Here is a 22,468-nt window from a genome sequence, read left to right as displayed (position 1 = left end):
AAACAAAATCGGTGGACAAAGACGTCTAAGCACTGGTGCTTGGAAGCTTTTCTTGCCGGTCTGTAGCAACGCCTGCTGGTCTCTTCACTTTAAACCCGTCCTATCCCTGATTAAGACATGTTTGTGTGAATGTGTAAATTAAGAAACAATTAAATAGTAACATGGTCAGGAAGATGTCTTCCTCATGGATGTAAACAAGATGGACAAAATATTAGAAACTATTTTCAACATACAATAATGGAAAAGCCTCCAACAACAACACCAACTGGCCTAAAAACGTGCTAAATTGACCACTTGTTATGTTTTGGTAACAAAACTGAATATTATCAACTTCACAAAGATCAGCTTTATTGCTGGATTGTTGTATTGGATTAGATTACAGATTACATGAGATTGTATCTGAAAGAACTGTAGGCCAAACTAAAAATTGGAGAGATATTTCAGAAATGTTGTGACATGGTGATGGTGATATTATAGTGATGACACTCTGTGGGGATTATGTTTTTATTACAGAAATGTATGCTGTAGAAATGTAAACTAAAACAGGTAAAAACATTGTAGATGAGCATCATAGTCTTAATGGCTTTCAGATGCGTTTGTCCGCTGAGTGATTTAATTAAACGCACTCAAAGTGGCAGACACACTCTAGATCTGCTTCAAGAGGTGATTGTGTCATCTCAGATAGGTCAAGCTCTTTTAGCAAATCATAATTTTCTGTGAATTCAGCTAATTTGTGGAATGCTCTGCCATCACACAAAACATGTACAAAACATTAAAATATTGTATATGTGCATTTGTCTTGTTAGTGTTGATGTATGTTATGTGTCTCAGTGTTATATGTGCTCATATTGTAGGTACACTTTTCTTTTGCTTATATGTGAATAGTTGTTGTCCATACGTCACTGTCTATCGATGAATCTTAGTTGCATTATGTTATTGGGCATTTTGTCATTTCAGGCTACCTTTAAAAAATCTGGCCAGGGACAGCAGATGAAAATTAGCCGTATCTGATAATAACCATAGACTATGATAACCAGCCCACACGCCGAGACGTAACCCCCCCGCCCGTATAACGTGTTACGTCATACTGTGGGCTTTGCGTGAAGGGCGTGGAGATGCGTGTTGGCGTGCGGTCTGAGGTCCACCGCCAAATTCAAACAGTGGAAGAAAGAAACAGCCGCAGCAGCTGAAAGCAGACGATTCTCACAACTAGTACTTTGAGGTAAGCCAGCGGAAAGGTGGACGGTTAGCTCGTTGGTATTTAACCTACATTATTTAACATTAGTTAAACTCAACTGATATAATAGCGTCAGACAACGCTTTTACTTCCGATAAGCTAACGGTGCGTTTGCGATCACAGCCCCGCTCTTGTTGTTTGTGAATGATAATCTCTTGAAGTCGTTAACTAGTTAAGAGTTTGCATTTTGTAACTTAATTCTCCTTCCCGAAGATTTGACGAGGAAGTCTTGGTTCGCTGTTACTTGCTCCTCCGGCTGTGTTTAGGAAGAACGTGTATCGTTGGCGCTGGAAAATAAAACAGGGCAGTCTGCAAAGCTACAAAATCCGTATTAAACAATAGCCACGAAGCTTTCACTAACACGGTTAACTGCGGGTTGTTACGGGTCACTTCCGGTCCTTCATCAACATTCAGCACGCATTCTCACATAAACAAATAATTGTGCAATACTTTCTTACACCACTCACTCAGATATTTTTATTTTAAAATTGTGAAGAGTTAAACGTTACTTTTTAATTCACTTCTATAATGCCTAATGTGTTTTTCATCAATTAATTTGAATTGGCCCTTTATTTGAATTACGTCCTCTATTGTAGTTGTGGTCTTTATATTGATGGCTGCAACTCACAATTATTGTCATCCTCAGCTAATCTATTCATTAATAAAATTAGTGTGATGTTTTCAGAACTAATGAATGTTCCTAAAGGCATTCATTCAATGTGCAGTCAGGTGTGTGCGTGCGCGTGTGTGTTCAAATCATACTCTCCTATAGACAGCCAGTCAGGGTCTCAAGACAGCGAGGGAGAGCGAGCTCCTGAGACCAGCGGGCCTTTTAAGTGCAGCACCTGCACACAAGGCCCAGGTGTTGCCAGTGCTGCTGATTAGCTCAAGTGTTCCCACTCTTCTGATGAGCCTTGGCCACGCCCACCTGCAGGGACACAAGCCAGTGGCAGAGAGGGTCGTCACAAAAGATGTTGCAGAATGCTAATCAATCTGCAGTAACATAATGTTTGTTGTTGTCTTTAATCTTCGCTCCCCTCTTGCAGGTAAGCTCAGTCGATATGGCATCTTCAGTGATGGATGGAGTAGGTAAAGCCGTAGTAGGATTGTGGCGGGCGCATACGGTCCTGGATGAGTCTGACAATGCAGAGAGCTCCCCAGAAGCCCCCGACCGTTTCCGCAAGCTTCGCTCTTCTACTTCACTTAACTCTCTGCGGATGACTTTGCGCAAGCGACTCCCACTACGTTCTGTCCAAACCAACTCCCTCCCAGAAAATCAAACTATGGAAACCCAGAAAGAGCCGCCAAAGCCCAACACAGTCCGCAAACTTACACGCAGTGCTCGGAACTCCGTTACTGAAGTATATCAGGTAGGTTCTCAGTCAGAAACCTCCATACATCATTTGTTAATTCAGTTTATGACATACATGTATGCTAATCAAGCAAATTGTGTACTCATGTCTCCCTCCTCATCATCCGGTGTCCTTTTCTCCCTTAATCAGAGGCTGCAGAGGACAAGAGAGTTTTCACGTGAGGAGTGTTTGGTAGCGACCCCAGGTCAGGCATGTGATGGGGAAGAACCTGCTGCATCAACTTCTCGCACCCCAAGACGCACAGCTGGCCAAACTGCAACACCCAGACGCACCCCCAGATCAGCTACGACGCCTCGACGTACCCCTGGCTCCAGAGGAAGAAGGCTCCAGACTCCTGAGTCTGGTGTACGAGGGGTGAAAAAGGGAGGGGGCAGGAGGCAGCTGGTCCGCATGGCTGCATTACAAAGTCCCTTTGCCTCTCCCAACACACAGAACCAGAGGAAGTAAGTCTTCTGACATTCGTTCAGACCGTGGTTTTTTAGATTTGATCTGCTACTCTCGTTTATGTGATGCCTGTTTGTTTTTCTTCTGTAACAGAAGGTTTGACAGCGATTTGGAGTCGGTGTCCAGTGGAATCAGGAGGCTCAAACATCTGTCCAAGGCCTTTGACAACATAATTGGCAGAGACAACGGGTAAAGCATCCTTATTTTGAGTATTTCACTATTGACCAATGAGCGTGTGGTGAGTCTTAATATCGCTGTTCTTTCATTTTACTGTTAGTCATTAGTGATGTTTGCATTTTGAGTGTTTTTTACCTCGCGAGTAATTATGAATAACGGCATTTCTGTGCGTGTGAATGAATGTGTGTTAGTGTTTTAGGTGAATGAGAGAGAGTGTGTGTTTGAGGAAGCCATCCATCTATTTTCTGTTCTGCATACATATTCTGCATAAAGGAGACCAGAGACGCATGATCACCCTCCCACCCAAAGAATCCCCGCACTGATCTCCTTCCCCTCCCCCGACACATTCTTCCAGGCTGGATTTGAAACTGCAACTGTGTTTCTGGTATTCGGATAAGGGGGCGAGTAAGGGGGCGACAGCAGGGGGAGAGGGTGTGGGAACTGGAGCCAGAGAAAATAACAGAAATGTGCTTGCAGTACAGATTTACATCACTTCCTTTGTTGCCGTTCAAAATGCTGAATCGGGGTCTTGACCAATCCAAAGAGAACAAGGAGGCACCATTGTCTATCAGTTTGCTTTACATGTAGCCAACAGCTTTCCTCAAGTTTGTTTTCCTTCTACAACAGGCAGTTCAACTATTCCCTAATTGTGGAGTAGGGAAGAAGGTAAATCCAAATATCTAAACATTATGCTTCTAAAACCAGCTGAGTTGTGGAAATATATGCTCTGAGTGTGATTAATTTTGTGAAATGAAAGGCATGTGCTGCTATATGTATGGAATTGTGAAAGTCTCTAGCCTGTTGCAATGAAAATCACCTCTTTTGTGACTCATGATTAACTGACATTGTCCAAGAAAAGGATGCTCTTGTCTATCACACTTCCTTACTCCTTTACTGCCCGTTGCTTTATTGACTTCTTATCAGATGACATCATGCTTTCTCGTACTTACCAGGGTATCTGCAAGTAATAATCTGAATTCAAGGTCATAAATATAAACCAAAATGATACTACCAAAGCGCTGCTATAAAAGTCTTTAGTATCTTGTTACTCGATTTTAATATTGAGAAACATTGTACCCTGATAGGTCAACAATTGCTTTCATTTTGGTTATAATATTGTCCCCTTGTCATAAACAAAATGCAGCTCAAAGTCCGTTTTAACATTAATAGTAACAACAAAAACTTTTATAACTATTTTATTTAGGATACATTTATTGAGGAGCGCAGTAAATTGATGAGCAAGGCCTTTTAACACTTTAATAACACTTCTGCTGCAGTAATTATCTCTCTCTCTTTGCAGAACCAGTACAATGGACCGTTCTGGAGGAGCAGTGATGAGAAAGTTGGACCCTAGCGGTAAACTCAGTCGCTCAAACCTCACACGGCGAGCCACGAACCTCTCAAACACACTGGGAGGTTGGGCCCACACGGCTGTGAACACCATTCACAAACCCAACTGAACTACATGCATGTCTGGATGTAAAACACAGGACCTTTTTGTAGCCATGTTTCACATTTATCTTTATTGAGGTATCAGTTACATTTTACTTGTAGTATTGTCAGTATGATACTGAGAGACTGTTACATGGCAACTTGTCTTTCTTTTCTTTTGTATCCATGTTGTGTGTAATTGCATGTCTCAGGTTAGCTGGCTGTGGGTCAAATATCCTCATTGTAGCTACCAAAGCGATTTGTGTATTGTATATGTACTTCTCTTAGCTGCTACAACCAAATGTCTAAGTTACATTTTCCAGATACTAATATTATAGTTTTGTATTCTCACCTTTTTTCCAGTTTTTATAATTAACTTTATAAGAAAAAAGAACATTGTTTTTCAGAGCCAACGCTCAATTTACTGACCAATGTGAAATGTATTTTCCTGTACTTATATATGTATGCAATAATGTTACTAACATTTGTTAGTCCTTTTTTTTAATGTCATTTGATTATGCCAAAATGTAAACTTTTTATATATAATGGCCGTGGTAGTATTTGAGTGAAATGTTCCTTTTACTCATTTTTCCCTGAGGCAGGGGTTGACACTTAACTGCCCGTGGATGATTCATGCATTAATACTTTATACATAAATCATTTGATAATGTAATGACTCGTTACCTGATGTTATAAAGCCATATCCAGCAGGCTATTAGTGTTGTGACTTTCAAACAAACAGCCTTGAATGAAGCAAAACACTATTCCCCTCACGGCCATTTCGATGTATTGGTACCACTTTTCTGTAGTAACCAGATAAAGGGAGATGTTGGGGTCACAATAAAACCTGTAAGTTTCAACAACCCCAAAGTTTTGTCTTTTATATACCTCCATGCCTGCAACAGCTCTGGTCGCATCCATTATGTTTTTTGGGGTGTTTGTCCATACGAACCCATGTAGTGAGTCCGGTCCATTCTCATGGACACAATAGCTCAGGAACACCTGAAAGAAATTTCTTAAAATCTGGCACAGATGTCCACTTGGACTAAAGGATAACCTGATTAGATTGTATAGGTTAGACATGCAACTGCGATGCTCTGATTTTAGTTTCTTATTTTACAGCACTTTTTTTACTGCTAGAACTCGATCCTCTGCACATCACATTCAGTGGTCCAATGTAAATTAGATGAAGATCTTTTACACTAAGGAACTCTTAAGGTCATTGCAGCATGACAGATGACTTTGATGAAATTACGTGATGGTGGCATTATTGAATCGCTTTGCTTTTTCTTGTTATTGTAAGATTGAATTACTGTTTCACATAATGTTTGAATTTCAGTGCATACATTTGCAAGATATCTTGCCTCAACATCATTTATTACTGAGCAACAACTATTCATATGTAATGTAAGCTAATACATTTTAAATACTTATAATGCTTTATATTATATTGTATAATTAAGTATAGTTTACAAAGCACTGTTTAACAATTATCCTACTTTAACATTATTTGAATTTGTCCTATGCTTTTTACTCCACTATACCACTCTTTAAAAGAAACCTTATGAACAGTTCATAAAACATGATGCATTGTTTTAGATTTAACCTTAACCACCCAACAGTGTAGGAAATAGCTTCGTATTAAAGGTTTTTTTTTGGCTATATCTTGAATTTATTCAATTCAATGTGGCTTCATTGGCATGAAAGTTTGATGAACAATGTTGTCAAACCATCACAAGTATCATTATTATTATTATTATTAATAATACTTTGTTTTATTATTACATGTTAGTTTTAGTTCTAAAAGTACATAAATGATGATGAACCATACAGACAACACTGTCCCCTAGTGGTGTGTCGTAGTGATAGCATGTGAAACGAGAATCGCTCAGTTTGTCGCTTGTTGTTTCCCGTCTTTAATCCCACGCCTCGCTGAAATCGCTCCTCCCCTGTCTCTCCGGCTTTGTACCCCGCGCTGAACCCACGCCGCGGCTACCTTCTCCAAGACACCGGGGCTGCTATACATCCAAAAATGGCTCTTCACGTTCCCAAAGCGCCGGGCTTTGCCCAAATGTTGAAGGATGGCGCCAAGGTGAGGTCAAATCGGTTTGTTGGAGTAGTTCGGTGGCGTGGAGGGTTTGGTTGTTACCTAGCATGCTAGCTAGCTTTAGCCCCCGAGTTTGCACGCAGTCATGTGGGAAACTTCTAGAAGAAAGCCAGGCCGCTCGGATGAACAAACGCCTGCGTCGCTTCACTTTTCTCTCTCTAGCATTAAAACATGCCACATGTGTCTGCAGTGTTGTACGGTTAGCTGCAGTGATAATAACCGACAGCGCACCCAGTTAGCGTTGAACTAACTGTCAGAGCTGAGGCTTTGGTAGTTACTGAGTCTGGCTGCTCAAAGATGCTTCCTGTTGTGGATTTAGCTTGAGCTCATCTGGCATCGACTGATGATTTTAGTCTAATTTGCTTATGCCCCCTGGATAATGCTGATATATTCATTAAAATCTTCTTTTCAATTACTTATTATTTAGAAGGCCAGAAACCATTTGTTTGACATGAACACTGAGATAAACTAGATAGTATCTTTATTAATCCCGCAAGGGGGCATTTGGTCGCTATAGCAGTATTTATACATAAAATTAAAGCAATATTAAATATACAAATGCACAATGTATACAAAAAAAGAATATTAAATTAACTAACAAAACAATAGTGCACAGATGTAGCCAAACAGTGTAAAGGTGTTCATAGTTGAGTGATTTATTTATAGCAGTATCTGTCCTTGTGGCAGCAGAGCTGGATCAGTCTGGAAAAAGTGCTCTGCTGTCCCTGCAGTAAGTGATGCAGGGTGGTCCAGGGTATCCAATATGGATAATCATTTCTTCAGTAAAGAGATGAGATTCAATTCTCTATAAAAGTCACAGCAGTTTACTTACTGTGTGTTTCTCTGGTACAGCACTATTCAGGGCTTGAAGAGGCCGTTTATCGCAACATCAAAGCCTGTAAGGAGCTTTCTCAGACCACACGCACCGCCTATGGGCCAAATGGTAAGTTCTCTCCTCTATTAGTAAGATACATTTTTTGTCTTTACGTAATACAATGTAAATTGGTAAGACAACAATCAGTGATGTCAAACTATGACCGTGTTGCCTTTCAGGTATGAACAAAATGGTCATCAACCACTTGGAGAAGCTCTTTGTCACCAATGACGCCGCAACGATTCTCAGAGAGCTTGAGGTGAGGAAACTACACATTATTGTGTTACATACTGCATATGGGATTGGTTTATAAATGAGGGAATTGAACTGTTTCCATGACTGTCATTTGTTTTACAGGTGCAGCATCCTGCCGCCAAAATGATTGTAATGGCATCCCACATGCAAGAGCAGGAGGTTGGAGATGGTACAAACTTTGTCCTGGTGTTTGCTGGAGCTCTGCTGGAGTTGGCTGAAGAGCTTCTTCGAATGGGACTGTCGGTGTCAGAGGTGAACAAATGTAGTCACTGAATTTTGTCAATATAGCGACTGGGTCTTGTGACAGATATTCATACAGTAGTCTGCAAAACATAAATTGTTGCATTCCGAAGAAATTCATTTCTGCATTTGCTCAATATCCTCTTTTGTCTTTGGTTCAGGTGATTGAAGGCTACGAGAACGCGTGTAAAAAGACTCTGGAGATCCTGTCGGACTGCGTATGTTCCTCAGCCGAGAACCTACATGATGTTAAAGAGGTGACCACTCTCATTCGTACAGCCGTCATGAGTAAACAGTACGGCAACGAAGACTTCCTCGCCAACCTCATCGCACAGGCCTGTGGTGAGTTGGCAATCCAGACTACCTAAACTAGAAGGCAAACATAGGTGGTACCGTAACCAACAGCACACTTTCAATACATGTGCAATAGTTAAAGTGCTCTCAACCGCAGGCCAATTTACCTATTTCACAGCCACTTGCTTGTTCTTTATGGTAGTTTGATAACATAATAGTTTTTTTTTCTCTCTCCTTCCACAAACACCTGCCTTACTTAAACTCTGACTAGTACTTGCTGCCTCAGATAGGAATGTTTCAACACGATGGCAGGCCTTTTGTGTATAATGAAAATGTTGTTTTTATTGCAGAAATATCTTTTTTGGGGTGGAATATAATTACAGATCCGTTGTAGATTTAAATTGTGTCATAATTCAAGTTGTGATGATATGGCACACTGAACACTTTTTGAAATTGCAGATCATATCCAAAAGGTTGCCAACGCCCAACCTAAAGACTAACTGTTCGCTATTAAAGATTAATTAACTTGATGGTAATATTTATTTAGTATTTCTCTAACTTCTTTACTGGTTTATTCTACAGTGTCCATCTTCCCAGAGTCCGGAAATTTCAATGTTGATAACGTCAGAGTATGCAAGATTTTGGTAAGCAGCATTATCCATTGAATATATTCTGTCCGTGTTTGTATGCGTTGTTTGCATCCAAGTTAATGTCTGGCGTTTTCAGGGTTGTGGAGTGACGGCGTCCTCCATGCTACATGGCATGGTTTTTAAGAAAGAAGCCGAGGGAGACGTCACATCAGTAAAAGATGCCAAGATCGCCGTCTTCTCCTGCCCCTTTGACTGCATGGTGACAGAGACAAAGGTAATGAATGCTTAAAGTTTGAAGTAACATGTGTACTTTTCTTACTAAGTCAAAATGTCTGCTGTGAAAAAAGCCTTTTCTTCTGGCTTTTGGTGCGAACAATCTTATTTTTCTCCTAGGGCACAGTGCTGATAAAAAATGCAAAGGAGCTTGTGGAATTCAGTAAGGGAGAGGAGGATATGATGGAGGCTCAGGTGAAGGCCATCAAGGATTCTGGTGCCAACGTGGTGGTAACTGGGGGGAAAGTGGCTGACATGGCGCTGCACTACGCCAACAAGTACAAGCTAATGGTGGTCAGGTAAGACCCACATGACCTCTGATAATTCAAATGAGTGGAGACCTACCAACGTTTTTTTCCTATTAAAGTTATCATGAAAATGTCCTCAAAATAAATGCCCAGCCGAGAGATGCCTGTGTAGATTTATTGCATGATTTTTGTAGTAGTATACTTTTTATCATAATGTCCTAAATCCGCCTCCTTCCCCCATCAGGCTTAACTCCAAGTGGGACCTCAGGAGGTTATGCAAGACTCTGGGAGCTATCGCACTGCCCAGGATGGTGAGTGTCATATTTTCTTCAGATCGGGTATATCAGCCACAATAAAAATGCAACTTTGTATCATATATAATAATGCTTTTTTTCTGTTTTCTTAGACGGCCCCAACTCCAGAGGAGATGGGTCACTGTGACAATGTGTGCATCGCAGAGGTGGGGGACACTCAGGTGGTGATCTTTAAACACGGTAAGTCATTCTTTTGCTCCAGCCTAACATTTAAAAAATTTAATTTTACACCTGTTATTTGCTTCATTTGACTCTTGGGTTCAATATATTGTTTGGTCTTGATTTGTTAAAAACAGAGAAGGAAGACGGTATCATCTCAACGGTGCTGATCAGAGGCTCCACTGACAACCTGATGGACGACATTGAGAGGGCTGTAGACGATGGAGTCAACACCTTCAAGGTTCTGGTCAGGGTAAGTGAAATCACTGTAGGGTTTTTGTAAAGAGATCTGTCAATTATTTGAAGTTGTTTACATTGGCATTTCAACACATAAATTGTTTTATCATTATTTATAAGTCTCAACCAATCTCAACAGTTAACGTGAATATTTATTATTATGCCTTTTTAGTGTTTCAGCTGAACCCTTCAATGTCTTTAATTTACTGGTTGGTCTGCACAACAGCTACAGTTTGTGTTCTTCCCTGTCTCTAGGACAAGCGACTGGTACCTGGAGCAGGAGCCACTGAGATTGAACTGGCCAAACAGATCACCCTATATGGAGAGGTATGCCGATTTGAGTGCATAAACAGAAGTGCACCAGGTTCAGACAAATGCCTTTCCTCTGGGTTTTGCCCCTTTTGTCTTCACTGCATCACAGGCTTATGAATTGCAGAAACAATACCTTTTTTTTCTCTCTCTCTGTCTCCCCCCACCCCCACTGTAGTCCTGCCCGGGTCTCGAACAATATGCCATTAAGAAGTTCGCTGAAGCCTTCGAGGCTATACCACGAGCGCTGGCTGAGAACTCTGGTGTGAAGGGGAGCGAGCTCATCTCCAAGATGTACTCTGCGCATCACGAGGGAAACAAAAACATAGGCTTTGACATCGAGGTGTGTATGAAGATGCGAGAAGATGCATTTTAATCATAGTGAGGTCTGTTAGGTGATTAAACATTCAACGATGTGGCCGGTTATATTTCATAATTATGCACATTTAGCTTGTGGCTACCATAGCTCAAGCACATCACAAAAGTTCATACAACTTCTGTTTTCCTGTATGCAGAGACATTTATGTTTGTATATATTGAACTAGATGTTATGTGTTAGGTTCTGATCACTGATATTGTTGATGTGGTGTTTTTAGGGAGACGGCCCCGCTTTGAAGGACATGCTTGAAGGTGGCATTCTGGAGCCTTACCTTGTCAAATACTGGGGCATCAAAATGGCTACCAACGCTGCCATCACAGTATTGAGAGTTGACCAGGTGTGTAGAAAAACTCATCAATACTCGCAACACAGATGATTAAAAGCAACTTCCAAATCATGCACATCTCATGTTTTTAAGGACAATGGCACCATTGTTTCTTAATTCTTACTGACAACAAATTATATTAAAAGACCAAAAGAACCACAAGGCAGTCAACATTTTCCGACTTCGATACCCCGTCTGTGGAACTAATCCCAAAGCCTGTTCATTCCTAATGAAGACCTAAGTCTTAAAAGACAGTCACAAATTTATTTCAATTAATTTTTCAAAAAGGCTAAATAATAATACTGCAGTTTCTTTTAGGAAACATGCCACAAACAAATGTTAATGGTGCTTTTTAAAATCAGATGTACCGTAATACATATCTACGGTATTTGTATAATTGAGCATTATATTATGGCTGTGTATGTGGTATTAATTTGAAAAACTACAGCCCCCACGTTGATTATAACGACAAACGCATCAGCCGGATGGAATATGTATGCGTATTTTAATGAAAGACTTGGCTTTTAACTTTTTCCTCACCAGGTTTAGATGCACATAAAGCAGATGGCTTGTTACAAACATTGTTTCTATTCAGTTTTAATTTTGACGTGTTTTACAATTTGATAAAAACCCAAATGATGATCTTAAATTTGGCAGGTCAAGTGTTATTGAGATGGCCTTTGTGAATCAATAGTCCCCAGGTAGTTGATGTTGGTGTGTGTGTATACATGTGCGATGCAGATCATCATGGCTAAAGCTGCAGGGGGACCCAAGGCTCCTAAGCAGAGAGGCCACTGGGACAAGGACGATTGGGAGGATGCGCCTGATAATTTTGAAACTCATCATTAGAGGGCGCGCACACACTCCCTCCTCCGTCAGTAGGTCCTGGAATGCGCGTGTGTGTTTTTTACTCACACAGATGTGCTCACGGGACACTGGAGTTCTATTGCCTGACACTACTAACAGATGCTTCTCGGGTGTTTTTCAATAATACCAAGTGTGTCACTGACAGCGAACTAAATCACTTGTATAAACATGCACAAAATGGATAAAGTATGGTTTGATGGCATGACGCATGAACTCTATTTATTGCAGTGGACGTCCTCCAGCAAGTGCAGAATTTTTCAATGTTGCATGTAATACAATTTGATATAAAGGGAACATGTAAATACGTGGCTTTGTTTTCTGGAGGGCCATTTTCCTCCATTCACTGTGAAGCCATTCTACTTTATCAGAAAGTCTTGATCTTTTTCTTGGTACATATATTTATTTTTTAAAAGTCTTTAAAGCATCGATTGCATTTTTCTATTGCAGCACATTTTCTCTTACAGCATATGTATGCCCATATGTGTTTATGAATACTTCATCATCATCATAGATGGCCCACTTTGGTATCTGTAGGGATTTAAATCAGCCCTTTTGACTTGGATAATATTGCCCAACGTCATAATATGAACATGACTTTAAGCAAAACATTCTACAAATTCTTTTTTTTCCCCTCCACTACCATCCAACAGGTCTGCTTCAGTTAATTAATCTGTACAAGTTTAACCTGCCTGTCAGTCTACAGCCTGCTGCGTGGACTTCCGTGCTCTTGGTTTCCAGACAGAAAGGACCCACTGACCGCTGTCTTTTCTCCCTGCAGATCATCATGGCTAAACCAGCAGGGGGACCCAAACCTCCCCAGGGCAAGAAGGACTTTGATGAGGATGACTGAAGCTGATGCCTTCCAGCTGCTGCTGCTCCTTTCACCCTGAACGCTCCCACATGGATTGACAAAACCTTTTCTACTTGTTTTATTTAAAGCTCAACAGTTTGGTTTATTTTGTAGAAATGGCCACACATTAATTAAGAAATGTGAAAGTCAAATGTTGATGGCACTGTTTGCTTTATTTGTTCTTTGTCCCAAATAAAAGGCACTTGGGCTGTCATGTCATGTCTTTGTTTGGATTTGGTTTTTACTTCATTAAGTCTATCTGCTTTGAGTCACTCAATCGAGAGGATTGTGGCCCAGTTGTGTACATTTCCAACCTCACTTGACTCCATCCTGTAACATCATCTTCCCTTGCACCACTGCTTCAGCTACAAACATGCATGAATTTACCTTAATGTTGCCCCGTGGATTTTCTCTTAACATCGTGTTGAGACAGCAAGAATATGCATGCACAGGTTTATTTTTAGAACAAGTGTTCTGAAGAATTGAATGTAGCGGTGGATTAAACATCTTGCACTACAGAATGCATTCATAGTTTTATTGGCGCATGCATGCATTTATTTATTTATGTTTCTTGCAAATAAAAACAAAAATCGTGCTTTGAGCTTTGCCATGATAATGGTAACTAATTTATACGTATAATGGAAGTCTGCGGCTCTGGTTACACTGAGCAGCAGGGGGGGCTGGACACCTGGTTGCAGTCTCATTGGACGGCGAAGATGTGGGCGGATTTGTGCTTACGTTTCACATACACGGGATTAACTTGTTTTTATGTCGCCATATCTTTCACATTTCTGCACCGGATAGCCTGCTCAACTGCAGATTGTTGCGAGAGCGCACCAGTCAGCGTCCTCTGACATCTAAATTAGTCTGTGTGTTGTACACAAAACTGTTGACAGGTTGCTGGTAAGGCGCGTAGTTCAATGTGAGGTGCCTGGATGAGGAGCAGACGCCGCACGGGGCTGACGGTGCTGCTGGCCCGTCCCACTGATGGGGGCCGACGGGAGTAAAAACAGGAAGGTGAGTTGAGTCAAATTCCTGGTTGCGAAGGTGTGACGCACGAAGGAGGGGAGGTTGCCTGTTTCCATGGCGATTATTTGGTTCCTGGGGTAGCAACGACGGTGCCAATCCTGGATGGCTGTGTTTAATCGTTTGTTTTTTTTAGCAATATATGAAATAAATTATATTTAAATTGCGTAGTTAATACATGTGTCGTTTATAGTGCTTGGTGTTGGCCGAGAAAATCGTTTATGTTCTCTTCATAAGTACCTTTTTTAATCTTTACGCTTTTACTTTGAAGAAGGCATCGTCACGCTTCCGGTAATGGCGTTCTGAAATCAATTTGTAATTGAACGCCTTATAACAATGTCCAAATTAAACCCTACCGTTGCTCTGCCTCTGGTCCGACGTCAAGCCGATGTCACATTGATTGCAGGTAATTCTGCTAAGTGACTATAGATGTGCCATTTCATTTGGCTCTGAAAATAACATCCTGCATGGTTGATTACACACATCCTGCACCACAGAGCATCAGATATGTTGTGCAGCCTGGGGGGAGAGAAGAAGGTTGTGTGTGACCGGGTGACTGCAGATTGGATGTATAACAAGCTTTATTTTCTCTCTCTTGGTAAATCTTAAATGTAAACTGGGACGGTTAAGTGGAACTAACTGTTGGCCACTGCAGCTCCATCGTTGTAGCACAAGGACACAGAGTGAAATAAAATGATACTTTTGCAAATGTAATCAACACTCTTTGGTTGGAGGTAGAGATTAAAATCCCCCATCTCACTTTCCTCTCTATATTCAGAGACTGGCATTTCTGAGAAGCAAAGGAAATCCGTGACTGATATGTCATTCAGATGACATATGTCCAATAGCTACAGAGTTGGAGACATACTGTATTCCAACAGCAGAAGATATGTGTTTGCACTGAGCAGCTCCCCAGTGTGTGTATATAAAGCAATGCTTACTTTCCCTGGTTAAACAGTGAATATAAATATATTGTTAAAAGGCCTGCCTTTTGTCCTGCACAGCTTAAACCAGCACTGTTGGATCATGAGTTGTGAAAAGCTCAAGTAAAATAAGAAAGTGGCTTTTAGCTGTTCACACCTGCATAAGTGTCGATTGCACAAGTGAATAGTCCCGCGAATGTTGGCTAAAACATGCAGAAATGCTAGCGAGGCCCTTAAGATCTTGGTAGAAAATTCACAGAAAGCATATTCACAGACATAATGTTGTGTTGCACCAGCAGCATCATCTCCCAATCTGCACCATAATGCTCTTCTGTGCATTCTTCTTCCGTTGTCTCCTTACAGAGGTCCAATGAAGGGCGGGAAGATGAGGACTTCTCAGCTGGGTGGCGTGGCTTCCTCTCTAGCATGGGTCTGTCTATCCCAGCAGGCCTATGTCGCCTGGCTCCACCTGCCCTGCGTCTAGGCCAGCATCGAATGCTCCACAGCAAAGCACCCGACATCCCAGAGCACGTGCTGAGGCTGGCAGGAGTCGGCCCAGGCAAGCTGAGAGGGGAGTGGAGCCTGCCGGGGTTCATTACCATGTTCCTGCCCGAATTCCCCCACAAAACTATGCCTGGGCACGAACACTTTCAGGTAGACCTCAATTCCAACATAGACGCAAATAATGTGTAAGGCTTAATCTGATTGGATAATGGCTCTCTGTCTTTGTGTTGGTGTCTCTCTTTCTGCCTCTGTCACTGTGTTTCACTCCACCAGGTGTTGAGTTACATCGCCAAAGGTTCGTTTGGACCCATTCTGAAAGTGAAGGACACGACCAAGCAGAAAACTTATGCTGTCAAAGTGAGTCTTCTGCTTGAATCTCACATTTTAAATGCATTTATTTGATTGATCAAAGCCACAAATGAGCAGCCAATTTTTGCCAAATTATTGTCAAGTCAGGACATGTCATTTTAACTGTAGCCATCAATGCTTTTAATATACAAATCGCTGCAATTGTCACAGTAAACTGTAATAATGAAATTTATATTTTTGTGCATGTCAAAATCCTTGGAGTCCTGTGTTGTGTAGACTTATTTCATCTCAGAATGTTTGACGTCCAACAGGTTATACCGAAATCAGAGATTCTACGACTCGGGGTGTTGGAGCAGTCAAAAGAAGAAGTTATTGTCCAGGTGGGTTTTGGGAACAATTTGTGGATTTTAGAAAAACTAGCATCTTGAAATTTTTCAGACATTAATCTCTGCATTTGTTTTGGAAATAGTCTTGTATCCTGAATGAAAACTAAATTGGGCTCTCTAAGCTGTCAAAAGGATAAACAGTTACATTTATACTCAACCTATCAGAGGGGGCCGTGTAAATGGATATAAATCAAGACCTTCCTGTATCCGGAGAGGATTACATGAAGGTTATCCTTATTTTTGCAATCAGTCTTTAACCGTTTGCAGAATTAAGATCTAACTCAAATGTTAAATGTATAGAATTTGTGAAAAAGAACATACAATATTTCATACAGAATGTTATTATACATATCCAATAATCAAGCATATGCTGTGAATGTATTCAGTCTTCACCTGAACACATTATAATTGGTCTGAGGAGGTGATACACTTTTTTGCTATCGAAAATGATGCATCTGTGATGTCTCATTTTAACCAGTTTCATTTCTAATTCCAAACATGTCATTTTTGAGTCTTTGAATTTCACCAAGGACATCATAAGTTAAGTAAAACCTCAGAAAACTGGTCAGACCCGGTGAGAATAGAAGTATAGAGCTCTCTTTGATCGGTGGCCAGAATTGAGATTTTTCAGGTTGATCTTGGACTTTTGCCCGCAGCGTCAGGTTCGCCACCCATTTGTCCATGACCTCCAGGACTGCTGGCAGACTCAGCGCCATCTCTACATTAGTGAGTCAGCCAGAGACTAGTGACCCGATCCAACCCAGATCCACTACCCAAAAACCCCCCTCACCTTTTTTCACCTCAACACTGTTAGTCTTGTCCAGAACCTCTTCACAACCCCCAACCCGACTCCAAGAACAAGATGACCAAAAGAAAAAAGAAAAAGAGATTCCCCAAAAGTATTTTTATTCTTGTTATTTTACCCCTATACTCCCCTAATCTACCACTGCCTATATCTGCTCGGTCCCCATTTCCTCTCCTCCAGAGCATTTACCCTTTTTTTCCAAATCAGCCACTGACTCAGAAAGTGTGACCCAGTTTGTCTGCTACCCCACCTCCTGTGAAAAGAGAGCAAAGTTAGCCCGAGGAACAGATGTTGAACGCTGCTGCAGCTCAGAAAGAACACGAGTCACAATCAAAAGAGAGGACACCCCGGCTTGCTTAAACAGTGAATCATCACTGAATCATTAAGCCATGCACATAAATGTGGGGCATATTTGAAGCAAATTTAAAGTCCATCCATCCATCCATCCATTTTCAATACCGCTTATCCTCATTAGGGTCGCGGGGGCGCTGGAGCCTATCCCAGCTGACATAGGGCGAAGGCAGGGGACACCCTGGACAGGCCGCCAGTCCATCGAGGGCACATGTAGGGACATACAACCATTCACTCTCACATTCACACCTATGGGCAATTTAGAGATCAATTAACCTGCAGCATGTCTTTGGACTGTGGGAGGAAGCCGGAGAGCCCGGAGAGAACCCACGCTGCCAAATTTAAAGTATTAATTTAAATGTATTACAATTAGAAAGGGATAATCCATTAATCAACACACACACACACGCACACACTCCTTTGCACTTTTTTACCCTAACCTACCTTTTTGCCTTTTTTTCTAAGCCTAGTGTACTTGGCAGACTGACTACAAACAGACTACTGTAAATCACCATTGTTTGGTCTGTAGAGAAATATGGTTTTACTGTCCTCACTTCCAGATTATTCTCCTCTTTCCTAAATTCTTTCACGAGTGTGTGTTCCACTTCCCGCTGATCTTCACACACCACATTTCATGACAGAAACATGTTTTAATGCTGTCTCTCCGACCACAGTGTGTGACTACTGCAGCACAGGAGACCTGTACACCTACTGGCAGATGATTGGTCAGTTCCCAGAGGACACAGTGCGAGTGTTTGCAGCAGAGTTGGGATGTGCGCTTGGTGAGTATACTACAATACATACACATTAACCACCTCTCTTTTACCCTCAAATATCCTAATTAGATCAGGAAGGTTTCCCGAGCTAGCAGTATTTAATTCTAAGTAATTATAAAAAGAGGACTCATTAAAATTAGAGGAGCTCTCGAAGGATCTCCCATAGAAACAAAGCAGTGCCATGGGTTTTAGATATGTCAGTAGGATTTGAAACATTTTAGTTGTGTTTTTATATTTTTGTTCTTCTTTGCTGTTTTTTTGCAGGTTTTCTGCATGACTTTGGGATCATTCACAGAGATGTGAAGGTATGAGAAGGAGCTAATTCACAAGTTTTGGACCAACTTGACAGACAATTTATGCTGATTAATGGTCTATAAAATGTATTTCTTACTAACAAAGAGTTTGGATAGTATCTGCCTTTAGTTACTAAGTACAACATAGTTTTTATTTATGTTGTGTCAAACATTTGGCCATCCAACATGAGAATTCAAGACACCTCTGACAAGACATCAACCATTAACATGGAGGCAAAACATCAATCCTAACAGTATGAATACACATCTCCATAAGTCTATATATATCAGGTAACAGGAGAAAGTTTATCCTGATCAAGTTTTGTTTTTCTTTGTCTCCCAGGCTTTCTCTGAGTAATGGCGCTACTTACATGTTTCATTATGTAAACAGCCAACTCGGCAGTCCTTGTGCATCCTCATTGTTTGAAAAAAATCTATTTCTGCTCTCAAAAAATAAATTGTCTAGTTCCCAGTAATACACTTTACAGACTGAATGCGTAATACTTCAGAGTAGATCTATTAATGAACAGAAGTTTGGTTCCAAATCTGTCAACACATTTCTGTTTGCTAGTCTGTCCATTGATGCTGTTTAACCTATTGGATATAAAATGTTCCTTTCGTACATTTATATTTTCTGAAGTAGGATTATATTAAAATGTATCAATTTAGTTAAAATACAATATATTATGTGTTTTTCCTGTAGCTATTTGCAATTGTTTTAAAAACATTTTCTGCATGATTAAAATGCCCAACCTTGTGCATAAAATAAGAATTAATTATCAACTTAATAATGAGAAAAATAAATCTAATGCTCAGTAAAATCTGCTACGAGAATATTTTTCTTATCATTGTAAATTGGGTACATTTGTTAATATGAATGAGTGTCTAATTTAGTCTTTTTGGCACTGTTTTTGTAGATGGAGAATATCCTGCTTACAGACAATGGTGAGTACAACCCAGTAGAGAGCAGCATCGCTCTGGTGGGTAGTCAAACCTTCCAGAGAACGTTCTGACTGCACATCTGTCACTCAATGCACATTAATTGCAAACAGTGCAGCTGTTAGCACTGAGTGAGCAAAGCCTTTGCCCCCAATTACATTTCCTATTTATATATTTCATACCAGTTGTAACTGCATCAGTAAGAAGAATATCATGTCACGTGTGCATAATGATGTGGAGTAATTGGTATGTTCCAGGACACCTCCGCTTAGCTGACTTTGGTTTGTCCCGTCGACTGGAGAGAGGAGGAAGAGCGTTTACCATTTGTGGAACCATCCAGTATATGGGTGAGAAATATTCCATCACATCTGCAGAGCAGCGATCTGCAGATGCTGAGGACATATTAACAGTTTTGTGCATTATTTTAAATGTTATACTGTGAAATTAATATATTAATGTACACAAATATAGTACATGCAGTGCTGTGAGCGTGCTCTGTCTGCTTTGCAGCTCCAGAGGTGCTCAGTGGCGGACCCTACAACCATGCAGCTGATTGGTGGTCGCTGGGTATCCTGCTTTTTTCATTGGTTACTGGGAAGGTGAGATCTTGTTGCCGGTAGGCTCGGCATGTCCTGCATGATGAGCAGATATTACTTTCAATCCTTCATTCAGTGACGTAGCTGAGATTGTTTTTTGCTGTAAAAGAAGGTTGTGTAGAATATATTAGATGCTTTTTTCAAGAGGTAATTTGAGTTATTTCTCTTAATATATCTCAACCACTCCTTAGTTCCCCATGCCTCCAGAGCCAGACCACTGCAGTATGCTGAGGAAAGTGAGGTGTTTTCCCTATGAAATGCCCCTCAACCTCAGCTCCCCACTGGCCTTGTTAATAACGGAGGTAATTAAACAAAGTGTCATCATATAGCGTCAAAACATTCAAATCTGCACTTCTGACTATTTGATTACATGCACCAGTATTTACGTTTGGCTAGTTGGAAATCATATCATGACCTACGTTTCTCTGACCAGCTTTTGTGCAAAACTCCGACCCGCCGCCTGAGGACCCTCGAACGTTTCAAACGCCAAACGTTCTTCCATGGAACAACTTTTGACCTCGCCCTACTGCAGCGCCAGCCTGTGGAGGTAACAGATGAATGTCTGAATGTAGCCAGTTTGGTTGTTCAAACATCAGTCAAATTGTGAATTTAGGAGAAGCAACGTTGTTTTTTTTGTCACTGTTCAGGTGATTCTGGAGCTGAGAGAGAGACCAGACCGAGCTGCCAAAGCTCGTCGAGGCCTCACTTTGTCTCTGCAGCCTCTCAAAGGTTTTGACTACGACTCGTTCCTCAGCCCTCCGTCCACACCGGACACACAGCTGGATGCCGACGCACAAACCCACACAGCTGCACCATTGCCCGGCCCCGCACTCCCACTGAAACCTGCTCAAGAAAAAGACCTACGTAGAGAAGTGTTTGTGTGATGGACTTTACAGTTAACGGTATGGTTTTCAACACATTAAAAGTAATGGCCTATGTATGTATTTCTTATTCTTATTCACTTATTCACCCTAACACACAGGTGTGGGGCACTTTGTAAAATGTCTTTTTTAGGAAAAGCCAAAATAGCTTATTATTATTTAATTTGTCCTATAGTTTAGAATGGACATTTTATGTTTCTTGTGACTGCTGAACGCAATTTTTTTTTCAATTTTTGTACTTGTTTGCCTTTCTCCAATGAGCACCCTTTCAAGCCTACTGGATTTGTTCAACAGTTGGGCAAGAAAGATTGCACTATAGTTGTCCACCTACTTTCAGTTTCAAATGACTGGTCATGGCTGCCCTGTTAATACATTGCTCACATGGAAAAGTCATGCTGGTTGAAGACAATGCACAGACATTTTTTCTTTTACTTCAGGTTTTATGTGGTGAAGTAGAAATCCATTCAAAAATCCTCAGCGAAATGAGTGTATTTCTGAACATCTGCTTTTATTTTATTGTTGCATGATGATAAAACTTTTGGCAGAAGTGGATGAAAGAAACTCCTTGCCTCATCTTCTAAGTGATATTGTTGTGACCTTTGCTAAAAAAACTATTCTGTACCTTTAACCTCTCTCTAACTTGACCTTTACTGCCTAAATTCTCTAGCAGCAGGATCATCTCTCCTGTACGATCTAAAGTCATGCCAGCATCACAACGTCAGATAAAGATGTGAACGCCTTCAACGTCTGCTTTAGTTTGAATCATTTATAACCTGCGACTCAGGGCAGCACCCGCCAGTTCTCCCAGATGAGCCTTGATTTTGACTCCAAGATGGCACCCGGCTGTACAGAGATGAGCTGAGACTGGAAGGGTTGAACGAACAACAGTATTGTTTACCTCTAGGTAACATTTAGTTAGAAACAGGACTTTTTCTATTGTGTAAGGCTGTCGTGACCAGCCAGTAATCACACCTTCATGCACTTACCCAATTATCACATTATATTATAATTTTATAAAGTATGCCCTGATGTGTACCCAGAATGCCTCACATGTATGATCCTGAGCAAGCTTTTTACTGTCACCAAAAATGCTTATTTATAAAAAATCCTATTTATAAATTTTATGGATGCTATTTGATGTTATATGTTACGGTACATTGTATTTTTGTAATTACCATGTAGCACAGATGGAATATTAAACTCTTACTAAACAGCGACCTGATGGTTTGGATGTTTTGTCCGTGTGAGAGTCATTGTTTCCCTTTTGCTTTGAATTACACCACATTGTTTCTGCAGAAATAGTGCATGCCTGTATGTTTGGTTTAGAAAAGACATTGTGTACAGTATCCTGCAGTGGACATATACTGAAGTGTGCTGTACTTTAGTCATTTATAATGTATACTTCAACTTCACTATATTTCAGAAGATACTACTTTTTACTTTTTACTTCCCCACATTTATTTAAAGCTTTAGTTAATGGTTACAGATTCATACTTTGGAATCAGCATATCAAATATGAGGCCTTTTTATGCAGCACAATAAACTATCCAACAGTACGTAAAATCATATAAAATCATTATTATACTGTCAATTCTACCTTGACCAGCTTTAACATTAAACTGCACTATATTTTACTTTTGTCATTCTGTAATAGTCTTTTTTTTCCATGGTCAATAGTTGGGTGGTATTTTCAGAA

General features: G+C 40.7%; 3 protein-coding genes across 8 annotated transcripts; all 3 read left to right on the top strand.

Moving 5' to 3' along the window:
* Positions 1 to 1,084: 1,084 nt before the first annotated feature.
* LOC117743202 (protein PIMREG-like) lies at positions 1,085 to 5,525 on the top strand. Of its 2 annotated transcripts, XM_034551023.1 has the most exons (6): positions 1,085 to 1,222; positions 2,284 to 2,607; positions 2,740 to 3,053; positions 3,148 to 3,243; positions 3,859 to 3,897; positions 4,532 to 4,642. In XM_034551023.1, the coding sequence occupies exons 2-5, from the start codon at positions 2,299 to 2,301 to the stop codon at positions 3,887 to 3,889; spliced, it is 750 nt and encodes a 249-aa protein (XP_034406914.1). In that variant the 5' UTR covers positions 1,085 to 1,222; positions 2,284 to 2,298; the 3' UTR covers positions 3,890 to 3,897; positions 4,532 to 4,642. The 2 variants fall into 2 exon arrangements, with proteins under 2 accessions (XP_034406914.1, XP_034406913.1); XM_034551022.1 differs by lacking the exon at positions 3,859 to 3,897 and having other exon boundaries at positions 4,532 to 5,525.
* A 999-nt stretch (positions 5,526 to 6,524) lies between these two features.
* Positions 6,525 to 13,204, top strand: cct8 (chaperonin containing TCP1, subunit 8 (theta)). Of its 2 annotated transcripts, none has more exons than XM_034550230.1 (15): positions 6,525 to 6,754; positions 7,622 to 7,712; positions 7,823 to 7,902; positions 8,001 to 8,150; positions 8,300 to 8,480; positions 9,015 to 9,076; positions 9,159 to 9,296; positions 9,416 to 9,594; positions 9,788 to 9,854; positions 9,950 to 10,037; positions 10,154 to 10,269; positions 10,509 to 10,580; positions 10,741 to 10,905; positions 11,159 to 11,278; positions 12,912 to 13,204. In XM_034550230.1, exons 1-15 carry the CDS (start codon positions 6,695 to 6,697, stop codon positions 12,981 to 12,983), a joined length of 1,641 nt encoding a protein of 546 aa, XP_034406121.1. In that variant the 5' UTR covers positions 6,525 to 6,694; the 3' UTR covers positions 12,984 to 13,204. The 2 variants fall into 2 exon arrangements, with proteins under 2 accessions (XP_034406121.1, XP_034406120.1); XM_034550229.1 differs by lacking the exon at positions 12,912 to 13,204 and adding an exon at positions 12,008 to 12,879 and having other exon boundaries at positions 6,591 to 6,754.
* A 508-nt stretch (positions 13,205 to 13,712) lies between these two features.
* On the top strand, positions 13,713 to 21,989 carry rskrb (ribosomal protein S6 kinase related b). 4 transcript variants are annotated; one of them, XM_034550877.1, is made up of 13 exons: positions 13,713 to 14,000; positions 15,296 to 15,586; positions 15,710 to 15,793; positions 16,057 to 16,125; positions 16,788 to 16,857; positions 17,962 to 18,069; positions 18,328 to 18,368; positions 19,274 to 19,301; positions 19,553 to 19,642; positions 19,806 to 19,894; positions 20,083 to 20,193; positions 20,325 to 20,438; positions 20,539 to 21,989. In XM_034550877.1, exons 1-13 carry the CDS (start codon positions 13,971 to 13,973, stop codon positions 20,773 to 20,775), a joined length of 1,362 nt encoding a protein of 453 aa, XP_034406768.1. In that variant the 5' UTR covers positions 13,713 to 13,970; the 3' UTR covers positions 20,776 to 21,989. The 4 variants fall into 4 exon arrangements, with proteins under 4 accessions (XP_034406768.1, XP_034406770.1, XP_034406769.1 ...); XM_034550878.1 differs by lacking the exon at positions 13,713 to 14,000 and adding an exon at positions 14,041 to 14,415; XM_034550879.1 differs by lacking the exon at positions 16,788 to 16,857.
* Positions 21,990 to 22,468: the final 479 nt, after the last annotated feature.

This window comes from Cyclopterus lumpus, chromosome 14, assembly GCF_009769545.1.
Source record: "Cyclopterus lumpus isolate fCycLum1 chromosome 14, fCycLum1.pri, whole genome shotgun sequence".
Lineage (NCBI taxonomy): Eukaryota > Metazoa > Chordata > Actinopteri > Perciformes > Cyclopteridae > Cyclopterus > Cyclopterus lumpus.
This window is presented reverse-complemented; position numbering and strand designations above follow the sequence as displayed.

Excerpts from the sequence above, each read along its gene's own strand:
- LOC117743202 (XM_034551022.1), top strand. The coding sequence starts at position 2,299 with ATGGCATCTTCAGTGATGGATGGAGTAGGTAAAGCCGTAGTAGGATTG. Across the intron at positions 2,608-2,739 it reads CCGTTACTGAAGTATATCAG|AGGCTGCAGAGGACAAGAGA; the intron begins GTAGGTTCTCAG and ends TCCCTTAATCAG. Across the intron at positions 3,054-3,147 it reads AACACACAGAACCAGAGGAA|AAGGTTTGACAGCGATTTGG; the intron begins GTAAGTCTTCTG and ends CTTCTGTAACAG.
- cct8 (XM_034550229.1), top strand. The coding sequence starts at position 6,695 with ATGGCTCTTCACGTTCCCAAAGCGCCGGGCTTTGCCCAAATGTTGAAG. Across the intron at positions 6,755-7,621 it reads TGTTGAAGGATGGCGCCAAG|CACTATTCAGGGCTTGAAGA; the intron begins GTGAGGTCAAAT and ends TCTCTGGTACAG. Across the intron at positions 10,906-11,158 it reads ACATAGGCTTTGACATCGAG|GGAGACGGCCCCGCTTTGAA; the intron begins GTGTGTATGAAG and ends TGGTGTTTTTAG.
- rskrb (XM_034550877.1), top strand. The coding sequence starts at position 13,971 with ATGGGGGCCGACGGGAGTAAAAACAGGAAG. Across the intron at positions 16,126-16,787 it reads AAGAAGAAGTTATTGTCCAG|CGTCAGGTTCGCCACCCATT; the intron begins GTGGGTTTTGGG and ends TTTTGCCCGCAG. Across the intron at positions 16,858-17,961 it reads TCAGCGCCATCTCTACATTA|TGTGTGACTACTGCAGCACA; the intron begins GTGAGTCAGCCA and ends CTCCGACCACAG.